At 37.2% G+C, this 17,129-nt stretch overlaps 1 protein-coding gene and 1 non-coding gene across 3 annotated transcripts in view; both read left to right on the top strand.

Moving 5' to 3' along the window:
• The window catches only part of GTF2A1 (general transcription factor IIA subunit 1), a 54,212-nt gene that overhangs the window by 1,028 nt on the left and 36,055 nt on the right, over positions 1-17,129 (top strand). For both annotated transcript variants that reach the window (XM_029238563.1, XM_029238562.1), the window contains exons 2-3: positions 3,671-3,772; positions 13,064-13,265. In XM_029238563.1, coding sequence (XP_029094396.1) covers positions 3,671-3,772; positions 13,064-13,265 — 304 coding nt within the window. The remainder of the gene's footprint in view (positions 1-3,670; positions 3,773-13,063; positions 13,266-17,129) is intronic.
• LOC114905421 lies at positions 14,230-14,373 on the top strand. Its single transcript, XR_003796247.1, has one exon. It is a non-coding gene; the product is annotated as a small nucleolar RNA SNORA79 (small nucleolar RNA).

The raw sequence follows: 17,129 nt of genomic DNA, 5'->3' as shown, positions 1-17,129 counted from the left end.
CGAGGCTCGCGGCCGCGGCGGCGGGGAGGGCGGGGGCGCCTGCTGGGCCTGGGGCCGCCGCGGGGCGGTTGGGCCGGGGCGAGCGCGCGGCCCCGGCCCCAGACCCCGGCCTCCAGGAGGGAGGGCGGGAGGGGCGCCGCCGCTTCTCCCCGAAGCGGGCCCGGCCGCGCCGGCTGGAGGAGGGCTCCCGGAGCAGCCTCAAAACAAAAACCGTGTTTGGGGAGCTGGGCGAATCCCCAAGACCCACCGCGATCCACTTTAACGCAGTGAAAGGTTAATGACTACTTCGGGGGTTACTTTGGGCGTTTTGGCGGTTGTGCTTAAAGAGCCTTCATTGGGGCCATTTTATGTTTAAAAAAAAAAAAAAGGACGAAGGTTGAAAAGCACTTATCTCGGTTCCTTCCGAATCGGTAAAATGGCGAAGGGGAAGCAAAACCCCCATCGTATCTTCGACTAGCAAAAGCACCAAAACAAACAAAGCCTACAGTAGTGGTCAAAGTGCCCCGCTTTCGCCTTGAAATTTGCCTACTTCTCACCGTTTGTCCCTTTTTTCTTACTTGCGATCACGTAGGTTTGCAAAAAGCAGTCACATAAATAACCTTTTCAGTCACCAACGCAAAATGTGATCACTAGCCCACCCCACTCTCTTATTTTTATTATGACAATAAAACACTTTTTTGCCCGGTCCCAAATGCAGACAAGCCCACGGCAGCCCGGCTCCGTACCGTTGACGACTCGGGTCGATCCATCATGGCTGCGGCCGCTTACCCTGCTTTTCAGTCCCTGAGCCTTGTGGTCCTCCTCCCTTTGGCTGCCCTGTTTATATAGAGCCATTGCCGCTCTCTAATATAGACTCTGCCAGGATGGGAAGGTGCTTTTCAGGCCTACGTCACCGCCTCTCCATTTAAACACCAGATCCGGCTTTAAATAGTGAGAGCTGCTGAGAGCGGGGCTGGGAGGTGCGTGCTCCCGAGGCGAGAGGCTGGCGCGTGCAGAGCTCAGTTTATTCCTAAATCCTTACCGAACACTGTAATTTCGTGTCCAACCGGGCCTGCTTTTACAGCCCCAAGTTTTTGTTTTCATACAGCAGCTGGGATTTGCGGTCTTTGATAGGGGAAAATAGACTTGCCATCCTCTTTTATTTTATTTTTATTTTTTAAAGAGAATTTAAGCTCAGATGTCTAATCGTTCTTGTATTCAGAAGATGCATGCATTATTGTCGGTAATTTTTTTTTGGAAAAGTTTTCTACATTAATTGTTAGCTGTGGAGGATTTGATTTTGGTAGTATTTTGTTTATCACGTATTCAGGAAATTTTAGAAATATAGCTCCTAATATTTCATTATGTTTTCCTATAATAAATATTTGAGATACGAAGCTTTTCAAAGAAATAGTAAGTGCCTAAAGCTTCGACGTAGGACCTATGTCTACAGTACATTTATGGATCGGGGAATTGTGAGTAATTTGCTTAGTGCAAACTGGGTATTAAAAAATTAAAATTATAAGTAGACGGTGTTTTTGCTGCATTGGATGTTAATATGATATCCAATATAGAAATTAATCCAACTTATTTTCCAGTATTGTACCAGGTACTAACACTTTTGAAAGAAATCCTTTAATCATTAGATAATGGCACTAATGGCCCTTTAATTTACGAGTTTTTAAGTTTGGAATATCTGGTTTTTGAAAACTAGGACAAACCTAAATTAATGTGTATTTCATAAAAGGCAAAAACTTTGGCTTAAGTACAGTTTAGTATTTTAAATAATAATTCAGAAATTGCTTATTTCAAATAATGCCTATGTACTCACATACTTTGAAAAACGTCAGTATTTTGCGCGCTTTTTAACTCTTGAACAATTTTAAATTGCGTATACTTCATGAATAATACACATTTCCCTTTCTTTAACTACAGTGCATCTGAATCCATTAAGTGGTCAAGTTGTGGGTTAATTAAAGCACAAAAGCAAAATCTTAAAGCAAGATTGATTCATTAAGTAGGGAGTGCCAGAAGAAAGCACATTGTACCTATAAATGTGTGGATATCCAAGCAGAATATTTTTAGGGATGACCGACTTCAGAAACACCAGAACAACATCTATTTTGCTGAAAAAATAATTTATATCGTCAATTTGAGATTTGTACTACCAATTTAAAATTACTCTGTATCTTTATAATGCCTTGAGTCATTGGTTTAAAAAAAAACACTTTATAAATGTATTTTTGTAATTCAGTAGTTGAATTGCCATAGATAAGGTGATACCCATAGTCAGATAGACTTTCCTTTATATATAGAATCAGAATGCTAACATAAGGAGGCACTGTAGAGATGCAGAAATCACATGAATAATTTTAGTTCACAGAGGCAGATTTGGCAAAATAAAAAGCAGGTGAGTGAGTGGAACGGCAAAGGTGAGAAACTAGATACATGAATTGTTTTTCTGGTTGTAATGAAAAGGAACAAATAGTTTTTAATGGTTGAGGTAAGTTGTATAGAGGAACTCATTATTTATATTTTTGGCTGGACAAGGACACATAAGAGGTTTCCCCTGTGATAACAGTATTGCTGGGAGAGTTGCTAATGAAACATTTATTTCTGTTTGAGGTTTGGTTATGAGAGCAAACCCTTGGTTTTATTGGGTAAGCAGTAATTTTTAAGCAAGATATAAAACACGGATAATGACAAAGTATTAAAATAAAAAGGCTGTTGATCTTAGCTCTGTGTGATAATGGATAAGATTTATAGCAAGGCATCTCTGGTTTTACAGTCTGACAAGCAAACTTCCTTTTGTCCATTAAAAATAGGATGTGGGTTGGGCAAAGTCTTCCGTCTCTTACCTTTTGGTTTTTAAAAAGTACTTTATGCTTTTAAAGTGCTTTCACATCTATTCTCATTTTATTTTTCTGGCAACCTTCTAAAAGCAAGCTTCCCCCCAAGTAATGCCAACAATAATAGTTACAATAATAATAGTTTAAAAATAAATATCGAGGCTGCTTATAGTTCTATTCCATAGCATCATCTGGGCAGTAGTAGGAGAGAAATCCTGGAAAAGAGATCATTGTGTCTTGTTCCTCTGAGACTTTGAGACCTGTTATTGTGGTTATATGAACAGCTTGATGGTATAATTTAAAGGTACAGACTGGGTAACAAAAACTAAAATTAGGTGATTTTTAAATTTGAATACTTATTAGGTTGCAGATTATTACCAGGCAAATCACAGGACATAAGTTTCTGTTAAGACAGCGATGACGTTAGGAGATACAACGGGTTAAACCAAGCAAGGAATAATAAAAACCAGACATAGCAACCCATAAAACTATATCGTTGGATATAGTCAAAACACATTACGTGTTTTGACTATAACAACATGGGAAATTACAACTGGAAACTGTATAGACCTTGTATCTGTGATGATCTTCTGTATATGAATTGTATTAAACAGTCGTAAAACCTTTATTAAAATATGCAGTCATCAAATAATTCATTTTAACTAAGGCAACTGATGTTTATGGAAATGGCCATACCTTTAAAGTTACATCTTCTAAAATAAGTTTTAGAGAGTTGGAAAAGGGACTATTGTATTACATTTGTTTTGAATTTGTGAAAATGTTATATATTTTAATATGTGATAAGCAGTGTTTTTCAGCAGTCTTTTATTTTCCCTTTAAAGCCTAAATTATACAGATCTGTGATTGAAGATGTAATTAATGATGTGAGAGACATCTTTTTGGATGATGGAGTCGATGAACAAGTTCTGATGGAACTAAAAACTGTGAGTTTGCTGCTTTTTTTTTTTTTTAACATTCTCTTCAGTCAGAAACTATACTCCATAATTTTGCCGTATGATGACCATTTGACTTTGTTGCAGGAAGCAGTATAGTTATGTGAAGGGCGCTGGTTTTGAATCCCAGCTACCATCCATTCTTCCTCTGACCTTAGGCAAACTGCTTATATTTCAGTTTCCTTATATGTGAGATGAGAATTAGTAGTACTTACCTTTTAGTCTTGTTTTGAGGATTAAATGTAATGACTATATAAAGTGTTTAGCAAAGTGCCTGGCAATAGTATTAGCTATTATTAATGGGCAGTTAATATCCATTTATGTTTTAATTACTTGACATTCCTGTAAGGTTTTTTTTTACTTTTTCTTTTTTTGTGGTCTTAATGCACTGGTATTCTAAAATGTATGTTGTGGAGATTAAGTGCTTGATAAATTTCATGTTCTGGAGTCTGATTCTCTATGTGGGCCAAATATTTGGTTTACAATGTATTCTAGTTTGGGAGCTGCTTTTCTGCCTCTTCTATTTACTTGGATTTAAGCAGAAATATATAGATACTTTTATTTAGCATTTGTGTTTTCTTGATGGTGTAATGACTCATGAAATCATGGAATATTTTTGCCTTACTGCTCAGAACAGTGGTTCTCAAAATATGGTCAGTGGACTTCCCCACAGGCTCTTTCAGGGGTCCATGCGGTTGGACAGATGCCCAAATCTGAATAATCATAGTATGTTTGTCATATTTCCAGTAAAAGTTGTATTCCATGAAAAAAGTGACCAGTTAAACTTGGAACTCAAATGTACAAGTGCTTTTCCTTGAGATAACTGTTCCATATGCAGCAGAAGGGCTTTAGGCATGCTTCCCATTTTGATGTACCAAATATTAAAGAGATGTTTACGTAAAGATTGAGATGAGATCATTGTTGATATTAAGACATGCAATTGTTTGATATTCTATTCATGATATTCTGCAATGAAATGTGTTAACATATGGCATATCTGCATACTTCACTGAACTCATATTTTCCATTTAATTGAAGAGTTTGAAAAGTTAATTGGTATATAGTTTCAGATTGTACATTGCAGCTAACTGTTAAGAAACCATCACTTAAAATACTTTATCCTTTCCCAACTACTTAGCTATGAGAAGGCAGATTTTCTTCATATACATCAACGAAAGAAAACTGAATGTAGAAGCAGATATGAGAATCCAGCTATTTTCCTTTTAAGCCATTTCTCACGAAATTTTTTTGGAAGATATGGTTATTTTCTTTTTTTTTTTTTCTTCTTTTTTTTTTTTTTTTGCGGTACGCAGGCCTCTCACCGCTGTGGCCTCTCCCGTTGCGGAACACAGGCTCCGGACGCGCAGGCTCAGCGGCCATGGCTCACGGGCCCAGCCGCTCCGCGGCATGTGGGATTCTCCCGGACCGGGGCAGGAACCCGTGTCCCCTCCATCGGCAGGCGGACTCTCAACCACTGCGCCACCAGGGAAGCCCCTGGTTATTTTCATTGAAAGTATTTATGTTAACATGTAATGGATACGTTGTTTTTTCTTTTCTTCTTTACTCCTCTGGATCTTATTTTTTAAATGGAAATGCATTTCTTTTATTTATTTTATTTTACTTTTGGCTGTGTTGGTTTTTTGTTTCTGTGTGAGGGCTTTCTCTAATTGTGGCGAGCGGGGGCCACTCTTCATCGTGGTGCGCGGGCCTCTCACTATCGTGGCATCTCTTGTTGCGGAGCACAGGCTCCAGACGCGCAGGCTCAGTAGTTGTGGCTCATGGGCCTAGTTGCTCCGTGGCATGTGGGATCTTCCCAGACCAGGGCTCTAACCCGTGTCCCCTGCATTAGCAGGCAGAATCTCAACCACTGCGCCACCAGGGAAGCCCACGTTGTTATTTTTAAATGTCAACATTAAAAAAAAATCTTATTTAAAATTTCATAAAAGTTCATTGAGGTCCTCATTAATTTGTAAAAATGATAAAGGACTCAGACTAAAAAGTTTTAGAACTGCTGGCTTAGAGATTGGGAATTGAGCTCCTTTAGAGCTATGTATAAATAAGTAATCACAGTTAATGAATGCTAAGGAACATTTGTTGTGGTCTTATTTATCCATTCAACAGAGGTGTGGAGGCTGCAATTTAGCAACTTACTATTTTAAATAAAGCAAATCTCACCTGTGTTGTGGTGATAAAATATATCTTAGAATGTTGCAGCATCTGTGGGCAGCTTCTATAGAATTTTCAATATGAATCTGCCCCTGTGAGGAAGGGAAAATATAGGTTTGAATGAGATGAGGAAATATTTTTTTACCTTGTGAGAAATGTAATGGTTACTGAAAGTGAAGAGTAGGTATTTAAAAATACAAGTGAAGGAATGCCAACTCTGGAGACATGAGTTGGAAGAATAGCAATATAAACTACTCAAACACATAAATTATCTCAGGGATATGAATAAGAAGAGAATAAGCTTATTTTGATTCCTTCATGTTACATGTAATGAATATTTTATAAATATGTTATACCCTCATAATGGTTGTCCTTGTAGATCTGTGATCTTATGTAGAAGGTACAGCATTTTTAGGTGCAAAAAATTAGTCCCAAAGGCTTTAATTTGTGGTACGTCAAACTAGTGGTCAATCCAAGTTGTTATCTCCTCTTGCTTTTCACAGAGTCTGTTGATATTTTCCTGCTGGTCCCAGTTAGAATCAAGGTGTTCTTTCCAAACAGAATGAGCTATCTTTGAGACCAAATAGCTCCACCTGCATTTTTAGTACATAAGACTTTATACATGTATACACATATATACAGATATATGTACATATAATATAGTATAATAGTATAAAAAAGTAATATCTGTGTTTTATAGGTTATGCACTGATTTTTTGTTTAATGCTTAGTTTTCTATGACAAAAATTGTGACTTATTCAACTTTGAATCCCCAACCTCTGCCACAATGCCTGGCATATGTGGTTGGCGTTCAGTAAATACTTAATTAAACAAATTAATAACATGTTGCTCCAGAATCTAACTGAAAAAGGTAGTTTAATGTTTTTGTTGTTTTTTAAACGGGGCATACTCTTTTATTCTGGGTTGTAGCTGAATTTAAATATAAAACTATTCGACTGAAATGAGTTTATTTTAATTCTCTGCACTAAATTTCTTCAGGATCTCATTAGAATTTCCAGAATGTGCCCTAGTTTTACCAGTCTGACAGCTAGCATTATGCAGTAGAACTTTCTGTGGTGATGAAAATGTTCTATATCTGTGCTCTCCAGTATGGTAACCACTAGCCACATGTGGCTATTAAACACTTGAAATATGGTTAGTGGAACTGAAGAACTGAATTTTTATTTAATTATAATTAATTTCACTTTAAATCACCACGTGTGGCTAGTGGCTACTGTATTAGACCTTGTAGGTTTGGATATTCTTGCTAATGAAAACTAACAATATTTCATATTTTAAGCTTTATAAAGGACTCTGTCATTAGTTCTATCCCCTTTATCACCATTTTATAGTGTTTCACAAACTTCTATCAAAAGCTTCCAAACGGCTGTGAAGGATACTGTGGTGTATTAGATTATGAATTAAGATGAGTAATGAGAGTGCCTGTAATTTGAAGTTTAACTAGATAATTCAGAAAGGGACCTTCTACATTAAAATAATTCAACCTGATTCTTGAGGTTATCTGTTAACACTGTGGGTCTCCTTTAATGTATGAACTGTGGGAGATGGAAAAGATGCATAAAGCACAATGTTGGTTTTCTTGCTTTTTTCTCTAATTGAAGTGTAATTGACCTACAACACTGTATTAGTTCTAGGTGCACAACACAGTGATTCAGGATTTCTATACATTAGAAAATGATCACCACTTGATTTTCAATAAAGCTATATTTGAATGTAAATTGTGTTTTAGATTGGTAAATGACTATGGGTGGAAATGACAGTCTAGAAGTCCTCTTCAAAGTAAGTGATAAAATTATCCTGATTTCTAAACTGTCAGACCCACCCCTATCCAAATAGCAAGTACAATGGGAGATAGAAAACATGGCCTCTCAATAAAACAAAGTGAGAAGAATTCCTCATTTGGAGACAAATCTGAAAAAGTTAATCTGCCCCTAGATCTGTTTTCTCATCCTTGGCACTACTGACATTTTGGACCTGTTAATTCTTTGTTGTAGAAGGCTAGTTATCGTAGGATATTAGCAGCATAACTGATCTCTGCCCACTAGATGCCAGTAGCACCCCTTAGTTCTGACAACCAAAAATATCTCCAGACATTGCCAAATGTCCCCGGGGCAGAAGGGGAAAAACTACCCCTGATTGAGAACCACTATTCTAAATATACTCTAGTTGTATATAAATACTTGAACCATAAGTTGAACGATGATCTACTGTTCTACATCATTTGGCCTTGGGGAAAGCTCTGTTCCCCAACATCATTTCTAAAGAGCCCAAAAATTCAATTGTCTTATGTTTTATCCAGGAGCTAGTTGTTATTGTGAGAGTAGGAGAATCCTTTAGAATTTCTAGCCCAGCATACTGCCAGGGAGCAGTAGATCTGGTAACGTTTTATAGATCCAAAAATGGAATAAATATGCTTTGACAGATCATTTAGCAAGTGGTAGAGACTTGAAGCTAAGCCTTTTGTCTCCAGATAAGGAAGGTACCAGAGTTGTGACTAGACCTGGTCTGATAGCAGCAGTACAGTTTAGAGATTAGAACTTTGGACCAGAGCTGGGATTACGGTGAGGCAAGTGAGGGCCTAGAGTCCAAAGTTTAAACTTTAAATTTAAAATTTAAAGGACTTTACTCTTCACTCTCAGGGTCCAGCCCTGTTGAGTCAGATTGCCTGGATTGTATGATGGTTTTGCCTGCTGTTAGTTGGTGATCTTGGATAAGGTTCCTCTTGTTCTTGTTCCTCAGGTTCTTTTTCTGTAAAAAGGAGATAATAATAATGTCTATTTTAAAGAATTTTTGTGAAAAACGAGTGTACACGGAAAGTACTTAAGTGCACGTTAAGAATTCAGTGTTAGTCTAGTAAACATGATGGGCATAACATGATGCATATCCAAATCATTTTGGGAATAGAAAATGAATTTTCTCCATATCTGATTCCGGAGACCTGGCAAAGATTGTTGAAATAGGACTGCCAGAAACAATAGCTATGGTGTTGGGGGGAAAAAGTACTATAAAAATGTGGAGAAAAGAGTTCTTCCTATTTTCTAAGCTAGCTAAATAAATAAATACATACATAAATAACAATTCAGTATTCTTGGTAGTCTTTAGGGGTATTAATATGATTACTGTTGTCAAAACAGTATTAACATTATTTTAAACAGATGATATTTTAAAAATAAAATATTTTGATAAATAAAATTATTTTAAAATGAAATTGGAGAGAAACAGAAAACATTCAACTAATTTGAACTTTACATTATTTGATATTATAAGCGTAATGCTAAATATTTGTATGGTATTATTCTTGTATTTTTCACATTACCTAGAACGGTATTTGGTACTTAGTAAATATGGATTCTCAGTGGCCCACTACTCCAGCATCCCCTTGCTCCCCCAGAAGCAGTTTGAAATGTGTGGTTCCATGTTTGCTTGTTATAATGACTAATGGGCATCTTTGGCATTTAGTAGGCTAGAGGAGTGTTGTATTTCATGTACACTTCTTGTGGTAATACCCTGTAAATAAAGAGTTATTCTGCCTAAAATGTTGGTAGCATTTTTATAGAGAAACTACCTTAGAAAACAAGTTCGTTTTCCATTCTTTTTGAAATTAATATTAAATTTCTGATAAGTTCTTAGTCATTTTGTTAGGTTATGAATAAGACATAGTCTCTACTCTGAAGGAGTTCATACTTTAATAGAGAAGGTAGACTTAGTGTGAAAAGTGTACCAATAGAAATATCTCTAAGGTATAGAGGCAGTGAGTGATTTCTTCGCGGCTATGTGACTTTGCATTTGCATTCTTTGGGGAATTGTGTGGGAAGACTGTCAGTAAGGAGTAGTTTACGAAAGTTTAGACAGGAGGTATGTATGCTATATTCAGGGAACTGCAAGTAGTTTGGAAAATAGAGTGCAAGTTATAGCAGCAGTTGGAGAAGTTAACATAATATTGCATTAAGGAGCTTGGTCTTTAGAGTGAGAAGGATTCTCTGGGTTGCTAGTTAAAAGACAGAGTTTTGGACTTCTGCTTCAAACAGTCTCAGTTGATAGGGGTACAGTCTGACATTTAAAAAGAAAAATTTGATTGCATTTACCAAAAACTCTAAATTAACTTTTAATAATGCATTAATGGGTTGCAGTCTGCAGTTTGAAAAGTATTGGTTTATACTTTAAAGCAGTGGCTTTCACTTTAGTGTACATCACAATAACCTGGATAGGTTATTAAAACAGATTCCTGGCTCTAACTCCAGAGTTGCTGATGTGATGGGGTGGGGCCTTAGAATTGGTATGTCTGACAAGTTCCCAGGTGATACTGATGTTATTGGTCCAGGATCACATTTTGAGGACCACTGATTTATAGAGAATAGATTGGAAGCACAAGTTTCCACTAAAATGTAGGCTCTGTAAGGACAAAGATCTTTGTCAGATTTGTTCACTGTCTGTTCTCAATGCCACTGACAGTGTCTAGCTGGGAGGTATTCAATAATTATGTGTAGAATGTATGATTTGAAGCAGGGAGCTCAATTAGCTTAGTCATTAACACTTTGCAGTAATACTGATGGGAGGAAGGGACTTGAACTGGGGCCATTATAGTAGGGATAGATTGGAATAATGCTTTGGAAAGGAAATTGACAATAATGATAGGGCATTGGGGTACATTCTGACTCACAGATCATTGACTTGGGAGACTAGGCGAGTAGTGGTACGCAGCACTTAGCACATAATGTGTATTTGTTAATATTTACCATTGTCATGGAAGCTTCATTAAAGTGATGGGTCAGGATTGCAGTGGGAAGACCAATTGGAGGTGATAAAAACTGAAGCTTTAAATTTAGAAAATTATGGTTTAAAGACCTGTTTCTTTCTTTCTTTCTTCTTTCTTTCTGTTTCTTTATTTTTTTTAAATATTTTATTTATTTTTATTTTTGGCTGTGGTGGGTCTTACTTGCAGCACGTGGGATCTTCGTTGCTGTGTGCAGGATCTTTCCTTGCGGTGCTCGAGCTCTTTGTTGCGGCATGCGGGCTTCTTTCTAGTCATGGTGTGTGGGTTTTCTCTCTCTAGTTGTGGCACACAGGCTCCAGAGCACATGGGCTCTGTAGTTGTAGTGCATGGGCTCCAGAGCCTGTGGGCTCTGTAGTTTGCGCCATGCGGACTCTAGTTGCGGCATGCGGGCTCAGTAGTTGTGGTGCGTGTGGGCTTAGTTGCCCTGGGGCATGTGGGATCTTAGTTCCCTGTCCAGGGATTGAACCCGCATCCCCTGTGTCGGAAGGTGGATTCTTTACCACTGGACCACCAGGGAATTCCCTTAAAGACCTGTTTCTTAAAGCATTAATTAATAGTACTTTTTGCACCTTGATTTTGGCCTACAAGAAGCGAGGTTTTGTTTTGTTTTGAAACAGGGAAAAGAAGTGTAAACAGTTTGGGTGATAACTGTTTGGGAGGCTTACCTATATAGCCTTACTATATAATACATTTAGAGTGTATTTTAGAGTGTAGAGTGTATTTTATTCAGTGTCTGAGCCTATTTTGTATTGTGTGTTATGCTAGGTGCCCACTTTATAGAAATGAACCAGACAAAACTTGGGCTCTCAAAAAGTAGTTTTTTGTTACCCTAGGAAGAACCCTAGCTGTTTTTAGTCTGGGATTTGCACCGACTTAGATTTACTAGCTGGAAGTTCATTTAGAAGTAATCTAATTCAGCTTGTTCCCTTTTTAGATGAGTAAAATGCCCAGGGAAGATAAATAATTTGTCCACCAGGCCGTTTAGTGGCCAAACCAGGACTAATTGGGTTCCTGACTTCTGTTGTAATGCTTTATTACACAATTAATACCACCACTACAATAATTGTAATAACTAACATTTATTGATGACTGACTTTATGCTAGAGTCTGATAAATGTTTTACATGGAAATCTTATTTACTCCTCACAACAGCGCATGAAATAGATACTGTTACTGTCTCTGTAAGGAAAGTCTTCAGGTGAACCTAAATACTGAGACTGCTAAGGGAATGGTTGCTCTGGGAAATTGACCTTTAGTTTGCTTTTTCCCTAAATTGTTAGAGATGTGCTGGAATTGTTATTAACATGTAGATCTAGAATTTCTAGAACAGTTGGAAGTGTCAGCAGTTTATAAAAATCCCTGTTAGTATGGCAAAGGGAGCTTTTTGAAGGATCTGATAGAAGCCTTACATGAGTTAGGCAATATCCCAAGAGTAGATCCTAGGGGAGAAAACAAAGTATCTGTAGATCCTTGTGTACAGAATGACTGAATTAAATTTTATATGTATGTTTAAGGAATGGTTTGTAACTTTCTTGGGCAGTTTTTTTATAAGAGCTCTATAGATTGAACACTAAACCTTGTAGAGAGGAAATGTGTGTTAGGTAGAAGGATGGAATAGTTGTAAATATTTTCTTTTACTTCCTTGTTTTTGCCCACTTTTGATTTTTTTTTCCTTCATCACAGAAGCTGTCCAAGGGAGAGATGAGAAAATAGAAGTGGTTAAGCAAAAAAGGATTGTCAATCCTTGTCATAATGAAAGAGGGAAGGGAATTTCAAGAAGTGTGGAGGGTTGAGAATACCTCTGAAAGCATATTAGGCATTGCTGTTTCTTTTTCCTTATGTAGGGTTGAACAGATAGAAAGGTAGGGTTTTCTAACCTGAGGACTGCCTCTATAATGTTTCTCATAGTTCAAGGAAAGATGAATTTATGTTTTATATGTTATTTAAAAGTTAGGAAAGAAAGATTTCCATAAAATAGCTAACAATGGATTTGATACTAAAAAGGATGATTTTTGATTACTGAAAAATTGCTTATATGAAACTGCTTGGCAACCAAGGAATTACTATGGAAAGTTTGTTGCAGATATAAAAAGAAACAAAAGAATTCTTCAGTACTCTTAAGTAACAAAAATGAGGTTTGATACTTTAAAAATTAGTTTTCCTTATGGCATACACTTGGGTAAGAATTAGAGATTTGTAGATTTATCAGTTTTGAAAATGTAAGAATTTTATAAACTGACTAATAAAGTATGTTTTATCCATATGTCCAGCCTTGTTTTCCCTGACTCTTACTTAGAAATCTTTAATATTCTTTGCTTTAGTTATGGGAGAATAAACTAATGCAGTCTAGGGCAGTAGATGGATTTCATTCAGAAGAGCAGCAGCTTTTACTGCAAGTTCAACAGCAGCAGCAACCCCAGCAGCAGCAGCATCACCACCACCATCACCACCAGGCTCAACCGCAGCAGACAGTACCTCAGCAAGCGCAGACCCAGCAGGTCCTTATTCCTGCGTCACAGCAAGGTGAGGCCGTCTGATCCTACTGCAACTTGGAAATGAAAGTTGTCATTTCAAAGAAGAGAAACACTCTGGGTGTCTCCTTTCTATTGGCTGAGGGGGTTGTATCTGTGTGTGTATAAAATGTGGTTCCTATTTATGTAGTAATGATGCACAAGTAATTCACTAACAGAAAGCTTAAAATGATATTCAGGTAAGTATATTATTACTTTTTTTAGATGGCTACACAATGGTGGATTTCCTAAGTCAGATCTATAAAGGTTTATTTACTAAGGGTTTCATTATTTTATATAGTAGAATCATTACTTTCTTTGAAACTGATTTGTTCCTACAAAGGCATTTGAGTTTAGTTTTTATAAATAAACACTGGAAGGTTTTTGTAACTATACTTTGGCAATCTGAAATTCTAATTCCTTATTAATTTATGTAGTTAAATTGACTGAATTAGATTTCCTTTAAGTGAAGAATGGATATATGACATCTTAATTTTATATTATGTGGTTTAAAGATAAGAAAAAACAAGTATTTATAGACTGCATCCATAGTGCCTTGTACCGTGCAAGTCATTTTATAGGTTTTGTTTCACTGCAGTCTAATAGAGGCTCTGTGAAGTAGCTCTTAAAACATCACAACTGAGGAAAATCTGGGCCCTGAAAAGGCTTAGAAGCTTGATCCTCTACATGGAGTATTTTCTGTCATGACAAACATTTGTTCAGTTATAAAACTTCCTAGGCCTTCAAGTTTTGTAAATCTTGTCAGAGAGGAGAATAAAGATAAATGAAAACTTCATCTTAAGGTAACTTGAGTTACTCATTTGTCTCATCTGAGAGTGTATGTAAGACTTAAAACTGATATTGATGCACATTAGAAATGTCTGTTTGCGTTATTTTACTGTTTATATCAAATAAGACTTAATATTTGATTTTACTCTGTACCTTGCATCAAGTAATTTTATCCTTTTAATGTTTCTTGATGACCGTTCCTCCTATTGCCTTCAGGCCTGGCACTAGGATTTTAGGTTATCATAAATTAAAATTTGATTTTCTTCACTCAGAGAATATTAGGATAATGGGATTATCTATTTATTCTCTGAAATTTGCGGAATCAAACACTTAGTTCCTTTTATGCTTACGTGATATTGCCATTATTTATGATTTGTGTTTTTTAAAAAGTTGATGGAAATAAGATACTGGAAACTGTCAAATTGGGAGAAAAAGTTTTTTTTTTTTTTTTTTTTTTTGCGGTAAGCAGGCCTCTCACTGTTGTGGCCTCTCCCCTCGCGGAGCACAGGCTCCGGATGCGCAGGCCCAGCGGCCAATGGCTCAAGGGCCCAGCCACTCTGCGCCATGTGGGATCCTCCCGGACCGGGGCACGAACCCGCGTCCCCTGCATCGGCAGGTGGACTCTCAACCACTGTGCCACCAGGGAAGCCTGGGAGAAAAAGATTTTATTTTATTTTATTTTTTTATTTATTTATTTTTTAAATATCTTTATTGGGGTATAATTGCTTTACAATGGTGTGTTAGTTTCTGCTTTATAACAAAGTGAATCAGTTATACATATACATATGTTCCCATATGTCTTCCCTCTTGCGTCTCCCTCCCTCCCACTCTCCCTATCCCACCCCTCCAGGCTGTCACAAAGCACCGAGCTAATATCCCTGTGCCTTGCGGCTGCTTCCCCCTAGCTATCTACCTTACTACGTTTGTTAGTGTGTATATGTCCATGACTCTCTCTCGCCCTGTCAAAGCTCACCCCTCCCCCTCCCCATATCCTCAAGTCCGTTCTCCAGTAGGTCTGCGTCTTTATTCCTGTCTTACCCCTAGGTTCTTCATGACATTTTTTTTCCCCTTAAATTCCATATATATGTGTTAGCATACGGTATTTGTCTTTTTCTTTCTGACTTACTTCACTCTGTATGACAGACTCTAGGTCTATCCATCTCATTACAAATAGCTCAATTTCATTTCTTTTTAAGGCTGAGTAATATTCCATTGTATATATGTGCCACATCTTCTTTATCCATTCATCCGATGATGGGCGCTTAGGTTGTTTCCATCTCCGGGCTATTGTAAATAGAGCTGCAATGAACATTTTGGTACATGACTCTTTTTGAATTTTGGTTTTCTCAGGATATATGCCCAGTAGTGGGATTGCTGGGTCATATGGTAATTCTATTTGTAGTTTTTTAAGGAACGTCCATACTGTTCTCCATAGTGGCTGAACCAATTCACATTCCCACCAGCAGTGCAAGAGTGTTCCCTTTTCTCCACACCCTCTCCAGCATTTATTGTTTCTAGATTTTTTGATGATGGCCATTCTGACTGGTGTGAGATGATATCTCATTGTAGTTTTGATTTTCATTTCTCTAATGATTAATGATGTTGAGCATTCTTTCATGTGTTTGTTGGCATTCTGTATATCTTCTTTGGAGAAATGTTTATTTAGGTCTTCTGCCCATTTTTGGACTGGGTTGTTTGTTTTTTTGTTATTGAGCTGCATGAGCTGTTTGTAAATTTTGGAGATTAATCCTTTGTCATTTGCTTCATTTGCAAATATTTTCTCCCATTCTAAGGGTTGTCTTTTGCTCTTGATTATGGTTTCCTTTGCTGTGCAAAAGCTTTGAAGTTTCATTAGGTCCCATTTGTTTATTTTTGTTTTTATTTCCATTACTCTAGGAGGTGGGTCAGAAAGGATCTTGCTGTGATTTATGTCATAGAGTGTTCTGCCTATGTTTTCCTCTAAGAGTTTGATAGTTTCTGGCCTTACATTTAGGTCTTTAATCCATTTTGAGCTTATTTTTGTGTATGGTGTTAGGGAGTGATCTAATCTCATACTTTTACATGTACCTGTCCAGTTTTCCCAGCACCATTTATTGAAGAGGCTGTCCTTTCTCCACTGTACATTCCTGCCACCTTTATCAAAGATAAGGTGTCCATATGTGCGTGGGTTTATGTCTGGGCTTTCTATCCTGTGCCATTGATCTATCTTTCTGTTTTTGTGCCAGTACCATACTGTCTTGATTACTGTAGCTTTGTAGTATAATCTGAAGTCAGGGAGCCTGATTCCTCCAGCTCCTTTTTTCGTTCTCAAGATTGCTTTGGCTATTCGGGGTCTTTTGTGTTTCCATACAAATTGCGAAATTTTTTGTTCTAGTTCTGTGAAAAATGCCAGTGGTAGTTTGATAGGGATTGCATTGAATCTGTAGATTGCTTTGGGTAGTAGAGTCATTTTCACAATGTTGATTCTTCCCATCCAAGAACATGGTATATCTCTCCATCTATTTGTATCATCTTTAATTTCTTTCATCAGTGTCTTATAATTTTCTGCATACAGGTCTTTCGTCTCCTTAGGTAGGTTTATTCCTAGATATTTTATTCTTTTTGTTGCAATGGTAAATGGGAGTGTTTTCTTGATTTCACTTTCAGACTTTTCATCATTAGTATATAGGAATGCCAGAGATTTCTGTGCATTAACTTTGTATCCTGCTACTTTACCAAATTCATTGATTAGCTCTAGTAGTTTTCTGGTAGCATCTTTAGGATTCTCTATGTATAGTATCATGTCATCTGCGAACAGTGACAGCTTTACTTCTTCTTTTCCGATTTGGATTCCTTTTACTTCCTTTTCTTCTCTGATTGCTGTGGCTAAAACTTCCAAAACTATGTTGAATAAGAGTGGTGAGAGTGGGCAACCTTGTCTTGTTCCTGATCTTAGTGGAAATGCTTTCAGTTTTTCACCATTGAGGATGATGTTTGCTGTGGGCTTGTCATATATGGCCTTTATTATGTTGAGGAAAGTTCCCTCTATGCCTACTTTCTGCAGAGTTTTTATCATAAATGGGTGTTGAATTTTGTCGAAAGCTTCCTC

This window comes from Monodon monoceros, unplaced genomic scaffold (assembly GCF_005190385.1).
Source record: "Monodon monoceros isolate NGI ecotype Baffin Bay Population unplaced genomic scaffold, NGI_Narwhal_1 Super_Scaffold_21, whole genome shotgun sequence".
Lineage (NCBI taxonomy): Eukaryota > Metazoa > Chordata > Mammalia > Artiodactyla > Monodontidae > Monodon > Monodon monoceros.
Note: the sequence above shows the minus strand (reverse complement) of the source record. Positions and strands in the feature narration are given on the sequence as shown.